Source organism: Bubalus bubalis, chromosome 18, assembly GCF_019923935.1.
Source record: "Bubalus bubalis isolate 160015118507 breed Murrah chromosome 18, NDDB_SH_1, whole genome shotgun sequence".
In the NCBI taxonomy this organism is placed as follows: Eukaryota; Metazoa; Chordata; class Mammalia; order Artiodactyla; family Bovidae; genus Bubalus; species Bubalus bubalis.
Window position 1 is genome coordinate 15,713,951 of NC_059174.1, and position 19,657 is coordinate 15,733,607.

Consider the following 19,657-nt stretch of genomic DNA (forward strand, 5'->3'; position numbering starts at 1 on the left):
TGTATTGCATTTGACACATATATTTGTCAATATTAATTTATTTAATTACCATCAGAACTAAAGTATTAATGCCTAGCAAAATAATTGCAATAGTTTTTTTTATAAAACTAGCCAAGATTTTATAATACCTACACATGGAGTATAACCTTTAAAAATTATGAATCACTGCATTGTACACCTATAACATATAATATTTTACAAATGTAATTCAATTTTAAAAATAATTTAGGAGCCTCTGCAACCAACTAAATTTTTTAAATCAAAAACTCTGTAGATTATTAATGAAATCTACAACTTATCTGTTAATTCAGAGTAGCATTTACTTTATGGGCTGAATTAATGTGTATTATGTGCATTTTGTTCATGCTATATCCTTAATACCTGGCATAGTGCTTGGCATATATGTGTTCAGTAAATATTTGTCTAACAAATTAGTTAACTGTAGAGCAAGATGTTTAGGGGTAAGTCTGCATCTTAGGAAATACCACTCTGTAGACTTCAGTTTTGCTTGGCACTGCCCTCTGCCCAGGCACAGACTCTCCTCTCAGACCCTAACTGTGGCTGGGCCACATAAAAATGTGCAAATTAGTTGCATATTGGCCTGTCTCATTCAGACTCTGCAAGGAGGCTTTAGTATGATTGGTAACATGTTCCTTCTGCTATTTGTAGTGGATATTTGTTGATCATCTACTTTATGAATTTTCACTAGAAGAGAAGGCAGCACAACTCTGGTGGTTAACCAACAAGAGTAACATTCCCTAAATCCTGTGGCTTCACATTTGAAATGAACAGGAGAAAATAGAGAAAGTAATATATGTAACACAGTTTTGATGAAAGAATTACCTTATTTTTAAAGTAACAATTTATGGCTTGTTTCCTTGTCAGTATATTTCTCACTTTTATCTGACAATTCATCAGATATTTAGAAGTGACACTTAGTGGTAAAAATCATTGTGGGTTATCATTCATTTATATATGAACCACTGACAAGCAACTATTTTGTTCAAGTTTGGCCTCATTTAGTTTGCTCAAGGGGTTCTCTGGTAGCTCAAACGGTAAAGAATCTGTCTACAATGCAGGGGGCCTGGGTTCGATCCCTGGGTCGGGAAGATCCCCTGGAGGAGGACATGGCAACCCACTCCAGTATTCTTGCCTGGAGAATCCCATGGACAGAGAAGCCTGGCGGGCTATAGTTCATGGGGTCGTAAAGAGTCGGACATGACTGAGCAACTAACACACACACAATGGGATATAAAATGACCAAATATTGCTTGCCAGAATACAGAGAAGCACTGGCCTAGATAATCAATAACTTCATGATCCTGAAAAATGGAGATTTGGCAGTATCTTATCATTGGATAGCCTTGAAATATATTATGGTAGCCAAATCTAAAGAGTAATTTCACATTATATTTTCTGAATACAGTTTTAATATATCATGTTTTTTTTAAGCATCAAATTTTTGTCTTTTAGCACTTTAATAAGTTCTGAGTTTTTAATTGAACTTATAAATAAGAGGATAGAAAGAAAAAACAGTTCATCTGATTCTGCTATTTATTATAACTCATGAACTTGTAGCTGGATGTTTATGTTCTGTTTCAAGGGGGGTTGTTGTATGTGAAAATCTGTCTGATTTTAAAGTATTGTATACTTACAGAATAGTATGTGCATAAATCATAACATTATTGCTTGATAAATTTAAGAGTTGTGAATCTTTTCTCAATTGCATTTCAGACACTAATATCTGGAGCTGTGGTTGAACAACTTGACTTCTTACGAATCAGTGAAATAGAAGAGTAAGTTCCTTTAGGTTATTTATTGTGTTTCTTGAGATTTCATTAGGAATGCAGGAAATATGAAACTTTTCCTTTTAAATTCTAGGCTTCCAGAATTTAAGAGTTTTGAGGAATTAGAAGTTCCCAAACATTCAAAAGTCAAACGACAAAGCAGCACCTCCAATGCTCCCGAACAGGAACAGAAGCCAGATGTTACCGTGACTGAATGGAGAAACAAACCCACCCATGAAATTCTTCAAAAACTGAATGTGAGGAAGATGCAATTCCCACATGACCCTGAGTGAGGTTGACAGAGCAGGAACTGCCAGGGGCAAACCATATTGCTTTATGTCCTCCCAGAGAAGGTAGCAACTAGCCTGGAAGTAGATGGCCTATCTATAACTGAGGCAGTAATGAGAAGTAGTTCTCATGATCTAATATTAGCATGAATGTCTTTAAGATGCTTAAAATGGGTTGTCTTGTGTATGAAAGTATTAAATAGCCCATTAAAGAAGCATAGTTGCTTTGGAGATCTCTAGGTTTCTCTTTCAGTGCCCTTTCTCTTCTTTTCCCAGTCTGGGCCTTCTCTCCTGTCTTAGTGTTTAGGTCATGTTTGCTTTGAGTCTCTCCAGTCACTGAAGAAAGCAATGCTTTAACTACATCCATATGAATATTAGGTTAGCAACCTAGTATTATCCCTTCCCTGAGGTTATTTGCATTTTGGAGGAGGACAGGTGAGGATGTAGAGTATAGTACCTATCAAAGGAAATATAATTCTGATGGTAGAGCTATTAGCACAGTGACATTTTATTGGACCATCCAAATTTGAGTAGGCTAAATATATAGCCTGCCAGATATCAGTTCTTGTGATTGATCGTTACTACCTATAAATCTATATAAGCATGAACATGATATAATAGGCATAAAACATAACACATATAATACGCAGCCTACACATGTCCCCTTCTTTCATCCTCCTCTCCACAATGGGTCGGTAACAACGTGGTCTCCCATTTATGAACAAGTAAAGTCAAAAAAGGAGCAGATAAATGACTTGGCCAAATCTTTCAGAGGGTGACAGCATCAGTGTCACCTGCCTTAGCTTATAGACAACATATTTTCTATTCATTACTTATCTTATTTCCTGGAAAATTTGATTTTTAAATTCTACTACCCCAGGAAGCCTGCTTGTCTACCCACTGTTTCCAAGGTAGCTAAAATAAATAGTTGTATAATGTCATCTTATGCCTGGTAATATATCAATGACATTTTATCTTTTCTCAATTGCATAGCAGAATATTTCCTCTTTGCATCATGAGGTTTCATGATTAGTTACTCCCTGTGGTAATTTTTGTACCCATTTCATTCCAGTTACTCATAGTGATTTATATTTTCAGGACTGTAGTTGTCTGGCTAGCCAAGCCATCCTACTGGGTATACTGCTCAAAAGAGAAGGCCCCAACTTCATCACAAAGGACGGTAAGAGTATCTAACTAAGAGAACATTTTAAATAAAAAGACTTCTCTATTTTTGAACATATATCAGAAATGCATAATGAACATGCACTAAACTGTTACAAGTTATTTTCTTCTCTAGTATACTTTCTTTTTTAATTTTTAAAAGTTAAAAGTTTTTTAAAAGGAAAATGTTCATTCATACCCCTAGAATGGAATAGACTGTTTGGTGTATGAACTCCTGAATTGCTTTCATGCAGTAATGCTTGTTTGTTTGTCTGATTATCTTAATGGTGTTGGAGCCTGGATTCTGCCTGTAACTGTTAGCCTCTGATGACTCCATAGTTGTTTATTGACAGTTTCTATTTCCACTTTTATTTTCTGTATGTTTTTAAGAACAATACTGAATCATTATAGCCATAAGAATTAGCTCCTTCATGGTCTGCAGCAGCCATTTGGAATGGAACATGGCATTTAATAGAACGCACTGTCAAGATTGTTTACGAAAATAAGTCATTTTTAATTGTGTTTGTGTCCACTGTGCATTAAGGCTGAAACCCAGTTATCCCTGAAATCTACAACTAAGGAATCTTTGAATTCTACATCATGGTCTACTTCTGGCATTTTATAATACAGAATAATGTAGGATACATTTCAAGTATTTAATATCTTAACTATCCAAAATTTTTGGCTCATCTGAAAGTCCTCTGTCCAGTGAGGCATATTGATTTGGTTAGAATTAGAAATTGAGTTGATATTCTAAACAGCAATGTAATTAATAAGATTTATAGTTCTGGTAGTGAACTGAACATAATTGTTTATTCAGATAAAGAAACTAAGGTCTACTTAGTTTTTACATTAGTGTAGCTAAGAGACAACTTTCTTGAGTATTATACAGTCTTAATTTTTTAATTTAATAAAGACAGAAGAAGAACTCTAAGCAGATTTCAAACAGAATCTTTCCTGTTCCTAATTAATCTTGAAACTCAAAGTGTGAAAAGGATCCCAGTTATATTGAGGACATTTATCAGAATTTATACTTTAAAACAATGGGATCATTAAAAAGCAAACATTTCATTAGGAACTTAGAATTCAGAATGGTTATTTTAGTAGTAGGCTTCCCAGGTGACAGTCATGGTAAAAGAACCCGCTTGCCAATGCAGGAGACATAAGAGATGCCAGTTCAATTCTTGGGCCGGGAAGATCCCCTAGAGGAGGGCATGGCCACCTACTCCTGTATTCTTGCCTGCAGAATCCCATGGACAGAGGAGCCTGCTGGGCTACAGTCTATAGGGTTGCAAAGAGTCGGACATGACTGAAGGGTAAACTTAGCATGTACACGTGTATTTTAGTAGTGCTTTAAAATAAAACAATTTATATAAAATAGTTTATAATGAAAATGTCAAGAGAATTATTTTTCAAACCATTTTTTAAGCTTGGTAATAATATTCATCTGTTACTTAGATATTTAAAAGACTTTACATGTTTTAAATCTGTGAAACTTTATATATTAAAAATCATAAGCATCTGCAGAATCTGAATATAATTTTATCCCACTTGCTATAAAGCTGTAAAAATAAGTTCAGGGTAAAAAGATAAAGATTCTGTTCTTTACCCTTGTTTGGTTTCTGATCATATACAGAATCATCACATTTTTTTGAACAAATAAATGAAGAGTTATATATATTCAGAGTCTACAGTATTTTGTTCAATTTGCCATCTTCTGTTTTTTTATTTTCTGTAGTAAATTAAAATAATATTTTTATTTGTTAAACATATTGATTGTATATTAAGAAAACAATAAATTTCAAGAAATAAAGTATTTATCAAAATCATATACTCAAACTATGTTGTAACAAGGGCTGGGGACATTCACACTATATATTTGGGTTACATATTTAATTATTTCAGGTTTTTTAAGGAGAATAAATGTTATGCATTTAATTAAAGCTTTTTTCAACAAAGACTCTATTATCCGATGTCTAGGTACTGTTTCTGATCACATTGAGAGAGTCTATAGAAGAGCTGGCAGCAAAAAACTTTGGTTCGTATTAGCGTCCTTGTCATTATGTTTTTTTACTTGTGTTATATTCAGTATCCTAAAGATAATGGACCAGTGTTAAAGGTGGCTAGTCATTCTAATTTTCCCTTTTAAGTTCCAAGGTTGCAGCACTGTGAATGCCTACTTTCTAAGGATCTGCCTACATTGCATTTTATCTTGGCTCTCCCAAGATATTAAAAGCATGTCTGGGAGTAAAGACATCTGTAGGAATAGAACCTGGAAAGGATGCACTGGCATGATGTTCTAATGACTTTTTCCTATCCTGCACCTCCTCTGTCCCAGCAAGGTGCTTTAGGTTCTAATTTGTATTTTGAAAACTCGTTCTGTTATAGAGGGTCATGAAGAGACCAGTGTTTCGTTTAAACACAAGCAAAGTATAATATACTTAGAAGATAGTTCTCTCATGGCTTAAGTTTAATGAATCCTAATGATTGTAGTTACTGCATAAAAAGTAACTGATATGTTCTGCAGAGGTAGTCTCTTCCCAGAGACTGAGGAAAACTTAGGTAAGTTGAGCTAAGATGGTTTACATTCACAGTGGGGTAGGTATGCCTAAATGCATGCCCTCTGCATTTTTGAAGCAATTCTAACAGTTTTACTAGCAGAATCTAACATTTTGGAAATTAATAGTATATAAATATACATATATGTATATTTTAATAACCCATTATTATCTAATTTTGTAAAAAGAAATCTCAAAGTGTCATGTAATAAGAAACTCCCTTAACTTCAATGAACCTCAGTTTTCTAATCTGTAAAATAAAAGGATTAGACAAAACATCTCTTAGCAGTATTTCAACTCTAATTTATAGTAAATATACTATTCCAGTCAAGAAGAAATTATGTAATAACCCTGTGGTTAAATCTCAGATTTTTGCTGTAAATTCTCAGCACAGTAAGGCATGCAAACAAATAGATGTTGCTTTTTAGTCAGTAAATTTCAAATCTGGTCTATAATCTTCGGTTAAGCAAACCTACTTTTACTTTATGTTTAATACTTGTATTTTAGATAAATCATTAGCAAACATTTAGAGTCCTGACTGTTATGTTTAAAAGAACAAACTCCTGGAAGTTTTATTTACTGTATTTTCCCTTTTATGGCTTTCCACTGACACACCCAGGTTGGCGGTACGCTACGGGGCTGCATTTACGCAGAAATTTTCTTCCTCTATAGCCCCACACATTACTACTTTTCTGGTACATGGGAAACAGGTAACATGCACAAATTGTCGAAACTCCAGCTGCTTGAAACGTGTGGGCTTATTTGCGTTCTCAGGGTTAAATATGTCTTTTGGTCTGATAGTGTGTGGGTGAAAGCTTCTCTAAAAGTAGGAAGTGTTTGTTTCACTAACTTTATCAGATATGACTGAATTTTCTACTAGTTCATCTATGTTGAGATTAAGCAACGTGTTTTTTATAGGTCAACTTCCATGGATATCCTGAAATACAAGGAAACACCTTTAAACCTACATTTTTATTTTATTTTCTCCATCTGAAAGTTCCACATGGATTTTTACTTTTGATGGGGGGAAATGTTTTATGTATTGCATGTGCTGTGCTTAAAAATCTGTTCTCCTTACAGTCTAAGACGTTTTCAGAAATGTTAAAATAGTAGTGTGAATTAACTTCCTTCAACATTCTGGCAAGGAAAAAAAAAAAAAAAAAAAAAAAAACCGCTGGTATCTCATTGTATCACTTCCTAAAATTGAGTACTAAGTGAATTCCCTAATCCAGGGATTTGGTTACTAGGCACCAAAGGAAACTTGATTTACAGCGGTTATAGGAATAGTGTCATGTACCCGTGACAGTCTTAATAATAAATTTTTTAATACAAAATCAGAATAATCAATTCCTCCTCCTATACCACTCCCTGACAAAGGGATAGTTAGGCTTCCTTTTCTTTCTTTTTAAGTTGTTAATGGCAGGAATAATGCTGGTGGCAGAGGTGAGGGTGAAGCTCTCCCTCCCTAATTCTGGATAGTCCTACAGTCTGGAAGATTTCAGCTGTTAGGTCCAGTGTCTTGGGGTCAGCGTTTCATCCATATTATTAAGTGAGGACCTAATTGTACAGATTTTTTAATTCCCCCCATTCAGGGCCCCATTCATTCATCATTTAGATTTGTCAACCTCTGGCGTGCTCTCTTCTTTGCCCCCAGGTCGGTGGTGCGCCATGCAGCAAGTCTTTTAAGTAAACTAGTGGACAGCCTGGCCCCATCCATTACTAATGTTTTAGTGCAGGGCAAACAGGTAAGTAGCTGATTTTCAGACTCTCGGTCACAGTCACAAAGATTTCTGGGTAGGACCCTGGCTTTTAAATCTGGCAAGTCTCAGCATCGCAGGCCTCTCACAACCACATTTACAGGGCTCAGGCATTTCCACAGAAGGCTCCTTCCCCAAGCAAAATCTAGTCTTAAAGAAGCACAGATATAGGATATCTGTGCTGCACCTTAGAGATTTAATTTTAAGCTCCTGTGTTAACTCGAGATCAGTGAAAATACTGACAAAGAAAATGGTATGACGCCTACTAAAGCAGTGCAGACAGGCTTGGGATAGGTGGGGCAATGACAGGGAGTAGTAAAGGGCACATTCTCCTTTTACTTCACCAGGACTCTTCTCCCCATTAGAAATGCACTGGCTCCCCACATTCTTAACCCTCTGGGCCCCCTCTCCTTCCAGGCTCTCCCCTCCCACCAGGGCCAACTCTTGTCAGCTCTTGCTCACAGAAAACCATTAGCACTCCCTTTCTCCTCTGGGTTCTCAAAATAGGCCTGTTACACTTTTCACAATCTGCCCTGGATCCCGGTTCATTTGAATGTGTGTCTCTCACAGGGTAGACCATGAAGCCCTGGAAGTCAGGGCCTATGTCTTGTCCAGCACCGTCCCTTTGTGCCCACCATGGCCTTGTAGAGGCACTTGGTGAATGTGGATTGAATTGAGCCTGTGCATGTGGGTATGTGGAGTGGGATATGGCTGCTCATTTTTTGTTTTTCTGTAAGCTCTGATTACTTGGCTGAATCATCATTTGATTGGAATGAAAAGCTGTATGCTTTCTATCTCTTCTTTGGGAATATGTGTGCTTTATCATGTCTTCCTGACAATTAACCTAGGGATGTAATAAGCTTTAATAATGCAAAAAACTTTAACCCTCTTTGATGGAATCAACCCATTGTTCATATCTCAGGGCTCTTAGTTCATTAAAATTGAAATTATTTCATCTTGACATCAAAGTTTTAAATGTTGAAAGAATAAATGATCCTATTCTGTAATATTTAATAGCTAAAAATTATTGTACTAAAAAAATTCCTGAGAAAAAATTTAAATCTCTTTATAGATGTTATTTTCTGTTTTTTCCAAATTACTAAAAGAATTTTCATCCTTCTTTATCAGCTATATAGACCAAGGCACAGGTAGTAACTTATTGGATGCCTTTTCTCATTGCAATCCTCAGATCCAGCCTCAGAGTTCTGTATTTTTGCCTTGGACTGAGCCACCTCTTAAAGAAACTAAACAGGCTTTGGGAAGCTGTTTTTTTCCTTGGATTTTAGGCCCCTGTAGTATATTTGAAAATATAGTTAATTCTGTGACATATGAATGAATGAGAAGGTTTTGGAGATCTCTGAGGTCACTGGCATCTGGCAGTTGAAGAGGGGTTAGGTGGTTATGGTTGGTCATGTCCATTCTGTGCAGTATCTAGAGGGCGATTGCTGCCTATGATCCTGAGACTCTATTCCCCAGATCAAAAGCCTAGCGCCTTGGAACCTATCCTGAGGCTGTGACTGGACTATTGTCCACCAGACCTGCACATCTCCCAGGGAAATAGTCAGTTACAGAGTTGGGTACCTGGAAGGCTGACAGCCCTGTTTCAAGTGTATGGAGTCTATTCACTGACTGCATCTTACCCTTTTAAAAGAGGAAATGAAAATGGAGCATTCCAAGTTTGCATTTGCTCATTTATGAAATGCCACCCTGAGAACTGAAGTAATCCTGCTTCTACACTTCTACTTCTGCACTTTCAGATGACCTCAAGCTCTCTGGAATGAAATAGTGGTTTAGTCATCATTGCTTCCAGAGGCAGTGATGTACTTAGCTTCTGTTTGTTTTTTTTCTTTACAAGCTGACATTTTAATAAAAGTAATCACACTTGGACTAACTGGTTGGTACCACTTGTGTTGCAAACTAGCAATTCTCAGTTTTTAGTCCATCACAAAATTTGGGCAGAAGACCTCTATTCTGCTTTCTCCTCTCATGTCAGAAAACACAAGGACTCTTTGATATCCTCTTCTTCTTCCTGCGTCTTATAATTGTGCCCTGTACAAGGAAGAGAGAGGAAATGAGGAAGGAGGGGATGCAGACTCTTCTGCATGCAGACTCTTCTGGGTGGCAGAGTACTAAGACAAGAGGAGAGGGGGAGCAGAGTATTTATTCCTCTTGCCCAGCCTCAGCAGCACTTTTAGCTTTGAATTTTCTTTGCCATTTCCTCTGTGCTTTCCCATTTCACTGGCTTGTGGGCAGCCTTATTTATTCCCCTCCACAGGCCAGAGATACATCCAAAAGTATTTCAGCACTCACTGGGTACCTGACTATGTGCCAGGAAAAGTGGGTCTTCACTACAACTATGTCCTTGTACCTACCTTTGAAAAATTTACAGTATTGTTAAAGAGCAAAAACTTCCACATGAGAAACTGTAAAAGAAGTGAAGAACATACTCTCAAATACTAAATTGTATAGACTTTGCACTAAAGTAAAACTGTTCTCTCTGAGGAGTTTCTGGTCCTAAAGTCATTCAGAATAATTTTATCATAATAGTTATTTATATTCCTTCCCTGCTTTTATCCACTCACCTTCATTCCCGTAGCTGGGACCCTAACCTGCCCTTGTATTTTAGACGAGACTGAACCATCATGAACTCCAATGGGAGTCATGCTTTGAAGGCCATTTTAATAAATAGCAGGAGCAGTTATTCTACCTAATTCCCTAGCTTGCATAGAGTAATTTCAGCCTGCCAGTCATCCTGAGCCTTGAATTTTTTTTTTTTTTAATCTATTAGTAGCTAGGAAATTTTTACAATAAAATTCTGCCACCTGTAGGTAACTCTGGGTGCCTTTGGGCATGAAGAAGAAGTTATCTCTAATCCTTTGTCTCCGGGAGTGATTAAGAACATCATCTATTACAAGTGTAATACCCATGATGAGAGGGAGGCAGTAATTCAGCAAGAACTGGTCATCCACATTGGCTGGATCATCTCCAATAACCCAGAATTATTCAGTGGCATGCTGAAAATACGAATTGGGTGAGTAAATACTTTCCATTTGCACAAAGAGAATTGTTCAGGTTGTCCTCAGTCTATCTGAGTGAAGTGCTGCCTCAGATCTGGTTGGTATTTAGGAAAGTGTTTCTTCCCCTAAGTCGTAGAGAAAACATCTGGTGATATGAAGAAATAAATACTAGTGGCCTGAAACAAGTCCATTGTTTATTTGACTCCCACATGAGAAGTAGTGAAGTAACTCTGTTCTCTGATAAAATCAAACACAAGGAAGTTTAAACAGTTGTATCATGTTAAAAAACAGAAAATAAAACTCCCCACTATGCACAATACTTGTAAAAATTCCTATAAAGTGAATAAGCCTTAAGAGTAAAATGATTTTTTAGTAAAGCTAGATGTCAAAAAGACAGACTTAGATAAAAATTTGGTCCTTTTAAGAATATTCTTCTGCATCTGTTTCCCACCAAAATCTGAATTTTAGTCCTTAAAATCATAAGTGTTCTCTTCGGAGAAGTTGAAAGTAAGGCTCTGGTAATCTTGAATGTTCTTCATCAAGCATTGTGTGAGGCAGCACAGTAAGGTATGTGACCAGGCTCTGGCATCTGGCAGAACTGAGTGCAAGTCCTGACCTGTGCTCATCATCTCAGTAGTCTGGGGTCAGTTGGCTGAACCTCCCTCCAACTTTCACTGTTTTATGTGAGATCAAACAAGGTAATATGTTTAAAACACCTACCACAACTGCATATAAGTGCTTCTTTTCATTTCTTAAAACATATTTTTGTACAAATATCACATAAATATGTTCTAATTGTAAAAAATCAAGTGTGTGAGCATATAGAGTAACCTAGTATATGGCCAATTTGGAGGTTGTTCCTCAAATATTTGAATATGTATCCTAGCCACAGCAATCAGACAAGAAAAAGAAATAAAAGGTATCCAAATTGGAAGAAAAGAGGTAAAATTGTCACTCTATGCAGACATGTTACTATATATAGAAAACCCTAACTCAAAGGGCTTCCCTTGTGGCTCAGATGGTAAAGAATCCACTTGCAATGTGGAAAACCCAGGTTCAATCCCAGGGTCAACAAAATCTCCTGGAGAAGGGAATGGCTACCCACTCCGATATTCTTGACTGGAGAATTTCATGGACAGAGGAGCCTGTGAGCTACGATCCTCGGGGTCACAAAGAGTCAGACACGACTGAGTCACTAACATGTACACAAGGACTCCACAAAAATTACTAGGTCTAATAAATGAATTCAGCCAAGTAGCAGGATACAAGATTAACATTTAGGAATCGATTGCATTCATTTATACTAACAATGAAATATCAGCAAAAATAAAAAAAAAAAGAAAGCAACCTTTTAAAATTGCACCTCCCCAAAAAGTAAATAAATAAAATACCTAGGAATAAACCTGACCAAGGAGATGAAAGTTTTATACACTGAGAACTACAAAACATTAATAAAGGTGATAAAAGAGGACTCAAAGAAATGGAAGGATATCCCATGCTCTTGGGTTAGAAGAACTAATATTGTTAAAATGGCAATACTGCCCAAAGCAATCTACAGATTTAATGCTATTCCTTATCTAATTATCCATGACATTTTTCATAGAACTAGAACAAATGATACAAAAATTTATATGGAACTATAAAAAAATGCAGAATTTCTAGAGCGATCCTTAGGGATAAAAAACACATACCTCCTTCAGACTTCAGACAATACTACAAAGCTACAACAATCAAAACAATATCATATTAATACAAAAACAGGCAAGCCGATCAATGGAATAGAGAACCCAGAAATAAACCCATACACCTACAGTCAATTCATCTTCAAAAAAGAGGCAAGAATATAAATAGGGAAAAGACAGTCGCTTCAGCAAGTCGTGCTGGGAAAGTTGGACACCTGTGTGTAAATCAGTGAAGTTAGAACACACCCTCACACCATGCACAAAAGTAAATTCAAAGTGGCTTAAAGAGTTAAACATGACATGGCACCACAAAACTCCTAGAAGAGAACATAGGGAAAAACATTCTCTGACATAAATTGTACCAATGTTTTCTAAAGTCAATCTCCCAAGACAATAGAAATAAAAACAAAAATAAATGGGACCTAATCAAACTTCCTTTGTACAACAAAAGAAGCCATTAAAGAAAAAAAAAAAAAAGACAGCCTATGTAACGGGAGAAAATATTTGCAAATGATGTGACAAACTAGGGCTTAATCTCCAAAATGTACAAACAGTTCATACAATAAAAAAACCTAATCGAAAAATAAAAAGACCATAATAGACATTTCTCCAAAGAAGACATACAGATGACCAGTGGGCGCATGAAAAGATGCTCAACATCACAAATCATTAGAGAAATCAAAGCAACAATGAGGTACCACCTCACATTGGTCAGAATGGCCATCATTAAAAAGTCTTACAAATGACAAATGGTGGAGAGGGGGTGGGGAAAAGGAACCTTCCTACACTGTTGGTGGGAATGTAAGTTGGTATAGCCACTATGGATAGCAGTTTAGAGGTTCCTGTGAAAATTGAAAATAGAATTATTAATACCATATGGTCTAGCAATCCCACCCCTGGGCATATACCCAGACAAAGGTATAATTCAAAAAGATACATGCACTTCTATGTTCATAGGCTCTTTGAAAAGAACAATAGTGAGTCTCTGTCAGGCACAAATACATGTGATTGTGTGTGAGTGTGAATAAGTGGGAATACAGGGTGCTAATTTTGTGATTAAATCAATATCTTTACTATTTCTGTCCTACTTGACCTTCAATTGCTAACAAATTATAAGATGTTCTCCTGATTATGAATTTGTCAATTTCCCCTTGCATTTTTATCAGTTTTGCTTTCTATATTTTAATGCTTTGTTTTTGTTCATGTTACCTTGTAGTTTTAATGATACAATTTTGCTTGTGTCATTTATTTTCTAATTGAATTATTTTTTTAAAGTTATTTTTAATTTCAAACATCTACAAAAGCATAGAAAATGGTGTAATAAAGCCCATACTATTACTGAGCTTCAATAATATCATCATATAGCCGATTTTATTTCACTCATACCTCCCTAGTATTCATCTCATCCATAGTCTCCTTTGATTCCATCATATTATTTAATCTGTAAATACTTCAGTATGTATCTCTAAGACATAGAGACTTTTAAAAAGCATAACCATGATCCCATTACAATGTATAAAATATGACAAATGAATTCCTTTTGTTTAATGTTCCTACCATTACTTTTTAATATTACTGTTTTCTTTTTCATTGTTATTAACTTGGTATAGCTTTCCATTTGTTTACCTTCAGTGTTCTTTTTTCATTTTGATTAGGTATGTCTTTTATACTTAACATCTATGCTCTATTTGCTTTTAATCTAATCAGAGATTATCTTGTAATAGAAATATATATGTCATATTTTTGCCATTTCATTTCTATTTTGACTTATTCCTGCCATTTTATTTTGTTTTCTAGTTACCATGCTTTTTTGTTCTTACTTTTTTTCTTTCTCCTTTATTGCTAGATTGATACCCTTTCATTTCTTAGTTTTAATTTTGGATGTGAGTTTGAAGCACTTTATGTAAAATGATCACCCATTTTTTTCCTTCAAAAAATTTCATTAAAAACTAGTTGCTTTTTGGGAATTATCTGCAAGCCTCTTTGATCAATAATTCTCATTTTTGAAATTTAGACATACTTAAGAGCAGTCTTCATTTCAGCCTTGTTTGAAATAGTCAAACACTGAGAATAACACTGAGATATCCATAAGTAAGAAATAGTTCAAATAAGTTGTTAGCCATATAATAAAATGTTTTGCCACCATTACAAGTAACAAGATAAGGTTAATACACTGGCATTTATAAATTTTTGTTACTGTTCAATCACTAAGTCGTGTCTGACTCTTTGTGATCCCGTGCCTGGACTGCAGCATGCCAGACTTCCCTGTCCTCTATCTTCCAGAGTTTGCTCAAGTTCATGTTCATTTGAGTCAGTGATGCCAAGTAACCATCTTATCCTCTGACACCCCCTTCTTTTGCCTTCAGTATTTCCCAACAGCAGGGTCTTTTCAAATGAGTTGGCTCTTCACATCTGGTAGCCAAAGTATTGAAGCTTCAGCATCAGTCCTTCCAGTGAATATTCATGGTTGATTTATTTTAGGATTGACTTGTTTGATCTCCTTGCAGTCCAAGGGACTCTCAAGAGTCTTCTCCAGCACCCACAATTCAAAAGCATCAATTCTTCAGTTCTCAGCCTTCTTTATGGTCCAGCTCTCACATCCATACATGACTACTGGATAAACCGTAGCTCGGACTATATGGACCTTTGTTGGCAAAGTGATGTCTTTTGATTTTTAACACACTGTCTAGGTTTCTCATAGCTTTCCTTCCAAGAAGCAAGCATCTTCTAATTTCATGGCTGTAGTCATCATCCACAGTGATCTTGGAACCCAAAAAAAAAATCTGTTACTGCCTCTACTTTTTCCCCTTCTGTTTGCCATGAAGTGATGGCATTTATAAGTATCCAAGATAAATTAAGTGAAAAAAGTTGCTAATTTTTTCCATTTTTTATCAAATTATTGTGTATATATATGTGTGTGTATGTGTGTATGTCTATATGGAAAAATATACATAAAATCACTGTCAGTTACTCTCTGTGAGAGATTTCTACTTTGTAAGTTGTGTTCAGTTTTATTTAAATTATTTTAGTTGAGGTTATTAGTTTTCAAACTATTTGCCTAATTTCAGTTAGAGTATATTTCAGATGAGCTTCCTATTCTTTATCTCCTTTTTATTTCGATTGAGAATTGAACTCATTGAACTCATTCTGCATAGAATTTGACCTGCCTTTTTACCCCTTAAAATAGTTCCTTTCAAATATTATTAATAGGATGTATTCCAAATCAGTTATAAGAACTGTGAATTATATCCTGATTGTTCAGTCTCTATTAGCTCTAAAATTTTCCACTTCAACTTTTGACTACATGGGGGGATGCAGAAATGGGTCTTCTTGTGAGTTGTCTCTAGTTGAAATGTGATTCTTCATATCCATACAATCATTAAAAGTACTCTGTTATCACAGATTAAGGCATTTCTCTGAGGCTGATTTAGGAGTATAGGTTATAACTCTTCCAAAACACATTCTTTGTAATAAGTGTTCTATTCAGGAGACTCTTAAAGCAGTAGTCATCCTTGCTGTGACTTAAGCAAAGGTTTCGAGTGAAAGTAACTGTTCCCCAGTATCTTACAATGTTGTATTTTTCAGCCTCTAGTAGTGTTCCCTTTACTGTGTATTCAGCATTTTAGGCTGATTTATGTTCTCTCAAAAATCCAACATAATTTTCTTTCTTGAATTCAAATCTGACCTTCATTCTCTGCATGGAAATGAAGTATGTTTCCATTCAGTCAGTCAGTCGCTCAGTCATGTCCAACTCTTTGCGACCCCATGAATCGCAGCACACCAGGCCTCCCTGTCCATCACCATCTCCCAGAGTTCACTCACTCAAGTCCATCAAGTCGGTGATGCCATCCAGCCATCTCATCCTGTGTCGTCCCCTTCTCCTTCCTGCCCCCAATCCCTCCCAGCATCAGTCTTTTCCAATGAGTCAACTCTTTGCATGAGGTGGCCAAAGTACTGGAGTTTCAGCTTTAGCATCAATCCTTCCAAAGAACTCCCAGGGCTGATCTCCTTTAGAATGAACTGGTTGGATCTCCTTGCAGTCCAAGGGACTCTCAAGAGTCTTCTCCAACACCACAGTTCAAAAGCATCAATTCTTTGGCACTCAGCTTTCTTCAGAGTCCAACTCTCGCATCCATACATGACCACTGGAAAAACCATAGCCTTGACTAGATGGACCTTTGTTGGCAAAGTAATGTCTCTGCTTTTCAATATGCTATCTAGGTTGGTCATAACTTTCCTTCCAAGGAGTAAGCATCTTTTAATTTCATGGCTGCAGTCACCATCTGCAATGATTTTGGAGCCCAAAAAATAAAGTCTGACACTGTTTCCACTGTTTCCCCATCTATTTCCTATGTAGTGGTGGGACCAGATACCATGATCTTCGTTTTCTGAATGTTGAGCTTTAAGCCAACCTTTTCACTCTCCTCTTTCACTTTCATCAAGAGGCTCTTTAATTCCTCTTCACTTTCTGCAGTTTCTTCTAAAAATAGTTTTCTTCCTATTTTTGTATCTTCTGTTCTATATGTTCAGTGTCTTCTGTGAGAAATATTCTTTTTTCCTTAAACTTTCTCCCAAAATAAAAATGTCAGAACAAAGCATGTGACTTAGTATCTCATGATAGAAAAAAGCTTCATGAAGAAATTTGGTAGACAGCTTTATTCACTGTCCTGAAACTCGTCCTGGGATCAGTTGTGGCATTATATTTCCATTGTGGGTATTAAGAGTATTCCTTTGTGGGGATTAAGTATTTTGGGTTCCTGCCCAAAATACTGTGTGTGTTTCCCCCATGTGGTGGACTCACAGGGTCAGCTCTAAAAACTGGGAGATTGTCAGTTTGGGGTAAGTCTAATTTTTTTTTTTAATAAGGAGTAATTTATTTTCAAATCAGTAAGTGAAAGAACTGGGACTTACACCCATACTGCCTGACTTCAAAGTTCTTGTTCTTCATTCTTAAGTATTGTGCATGTTTTCACTTGCATATACTATTGCTCTTGGAAACAGGCCTTACTGTGTTGTTGGGTTTTTTTTCTAAAACCTCGACCATATAGTCCCTTCTACTTGATTTCAACCTATGACCTGTTTTATATTCAAGTATTCATGATGGTTTTTGTCATTAGTCAGCCTAGGATCAGTACTGTTCAGCATTGTACACTACAAGGGACACTAAGGCGGCCAAACAGTTCCAAGTTAACAACCATAAAAAATAAGATTTTGCCTCCTTTATTCATGAGACCAAGAAAATGGGGATGATTTGAAACTGATTCTAAGTTATCTCCTTGTGCAGTGCAAGAGATATATTAAGATGCTATAAAAATTCAACAAAGTAACTTGCCCTTGGTTGCAAGACCAAAAACCAGAATTTGAACCTAGGGTGGATGACTCCAGAGTTCATGCTTCCCTATCCCTCTTCCAGCTCTCATGTCTATAAACTAGGGAGGCTGTCCCTGCTTTGGCTTCCTCATTAGATTATGGGGGTTCTAGGCAAGGAATGTGAAGGTCTTTTGTAAAAGATAAAACTTAGACAGTATTGGTCTGACATTTGGTAATCTGAGATCCTCTTGTGGCATTTGGAGAACAAGTATCTTTGGGGATTTCTTTTTGCATGCCACAAATCCCAAGGAGGAGGATCCCATGCCACACCCACACCCACCAACAAACACACATACTCATCTTCCAGTTCTAGGTTTTCAAAGACCTGCTCCCACAAGAAACATCCACCCTAGAAGTATCCCTTTCCACCATAGTTGATCTCATTCAAGGCCCAATGGAATGATCCCCAAGCATTTCATATAGAAACCATGATGCAGAATTCCTTTTGGATTCTTGACTGCCATCTGAGATGGTCTTGCCCCTCCATCACCTGGTAGGACTTCATGAAACACATGGTAGACACTCACAAATCCTCCTGTGCCTACCCACATTGCTCCACCATATTAATGGAAAGGTTTTGGAACCCTGTCTGTACTCAAGGGATATCTTAACAACCTCAGAGAATTGCAGGTATCCTGTCTGTGGAGCTTGTGATAGTGCCTCTCTAAAAAGAAATAAAAGATATTTTTGTATCTTTTTAGTATATTTTTATTGCTCTTTATTCTTTTTTTTTGTTTTAAACTTTACATAATTGTATTAGTTTTGCCAAATATCAAAATGAATCCGCCACAGGTATACATGTGTTCCCCATCCTGAACCCTCCTCCCTCCTCCCTCCCCATTCCATCCCTCTGGGTCGTCCCAGTGCACCAGCCCCAAGCATCCAGTATCGTGCATCGAACCTGGACTGGCAACTCGTTTCATACATGATATTTTACATGTTTCAATGCCATTCTCCCAAATCTTCCCACCCTCTCCCTCTCTCTCAGAGTCCATAAGACTGTTCTAAACATCAGTGTCTCTTTTGCTGTCTTGTACACAGGGTTATTGTTACCATCTTTCTAAATTCCATATACATGCGTTAGTATACTGTATTGGTGTTTTTCTTTCTGGCTTACTTCACTCTGTATAATAGGCTCCAGTTTCATCCACCTCATTAGAACTGATTCAAATGTATTCTTTTTAATGGCTGAGTAATACTCCATTGTGTATATGTACCACAGCTTTCTTATCCATTCATCTGCTGATGGACATCTAGGTTGCTTCCATGTCCTGGCTATTATAAACAGTGCTGCGATGAACATTGGGGTACACGTGTCTCTTTCCCTTCTGGTTTCCTCAGTGTGTATGCCCAGCAGTGGGATTGCTGGGTCATAAGGCAGTTCTATTTCCAGTTTTTTAAGGAATCTCCACACTGTTCTCCATAGTGGCTGTACTAGTTTGCATTCCCACCAACAGTGTAAGAGGGTTCCCTTTTCTCCACACCCTCTCCAGCATTTATTACTTGTAGACTTTTGGATCACAGCCATTCTGACTGGTGTGAAATGGTACCTCATAGTGGTTTTAATTTGCATTTCTCTGATAATGAGTGATGTTGAGCATCTTTTCATGTGTTTGTTAGCCATCTGTATGTCTTCTTTGGAGAAATGTCTATTTAGTTCTTTGGCACATTTTTTGATTGGGTCATTTATTTTTCTGGAGTTGAGCTGTAGGAGTTGCTTGTATATTCTCGAGATTAGTTGTTTGTCAGTTGCTTCATTTGCTATTATCTTCTCCCATTCTGAAGGCTGTCTTTTCACCTTGCTAATAGTTTCCTTTGATGTGCAGAAGCTTTTAAGGTTAATTAGGTCCCATTTGTTTATTTTTGCTTTTATTTCCAATATTCTGGGAGGTGGGTCATAGAGGATCCTGCTGTGATGTATGTCAGAGAGTGTTTTGCCTATGTTCTCCTCTAGGAGTTTTATAGTTTCTGGTCTTATGTTTAGATCTTTAATCCATTTTGAGTTTATTTTTGTGTATGGTGTTAGAAAGTGTTCTAG

General features: G+C 36.7%; 1 protein-coding gene across 8 annotated transcripts in view; it reads left to right on the forward strand.

Annotated features, from left to right (window-relative positions):
* Positions 1 to 19,657, forward strand: part of PHKB (phosphorylase kinase regulatory subunit beta) — a 236,567-nt gene that overhangs the window by 188,423 nt on the left and 28,487 nt on the right. For 5 of the 8 annotated variants that reach the window (XM_025269800.3, XM_025269797.3, XM_025269802.3 and 2 more), the window contains 6 exons: positions 1,735 to 1,796; positions 1,882 to 2,044; positions 3,173 to 3,254; positions 5,216 to 5,273; positions 7,448 to 7,538; positions 10,379 to 10,581. In XM_025269800.3, coding sequence (XP_025125585.3) covers positions 1,735 to 1,796; positions 1,882 to 2,044; positions 3,173 to 3,254; positions 5,216 to 5,273; positions 7,448 to 7,538; positions 10,379 to 10,581 — 659 coding nt within the window. Of the gene's footprint in view, positions 1 to 1,734; positions 1,797 to 1,881; positions 2,045 to 3,172; positions 3,255 to 5,215; positions 5,274 to 6,412; positions 6,504 to 7,447; positions 7,539 to 10,378; positions 10,582 to 19,657 lie in introns of all 8 variants that reach the window. The other 3 variants (XM_025269801.3, XM_025269799.3, XM_025269804.3) reach the window with 2 other exon arrangements.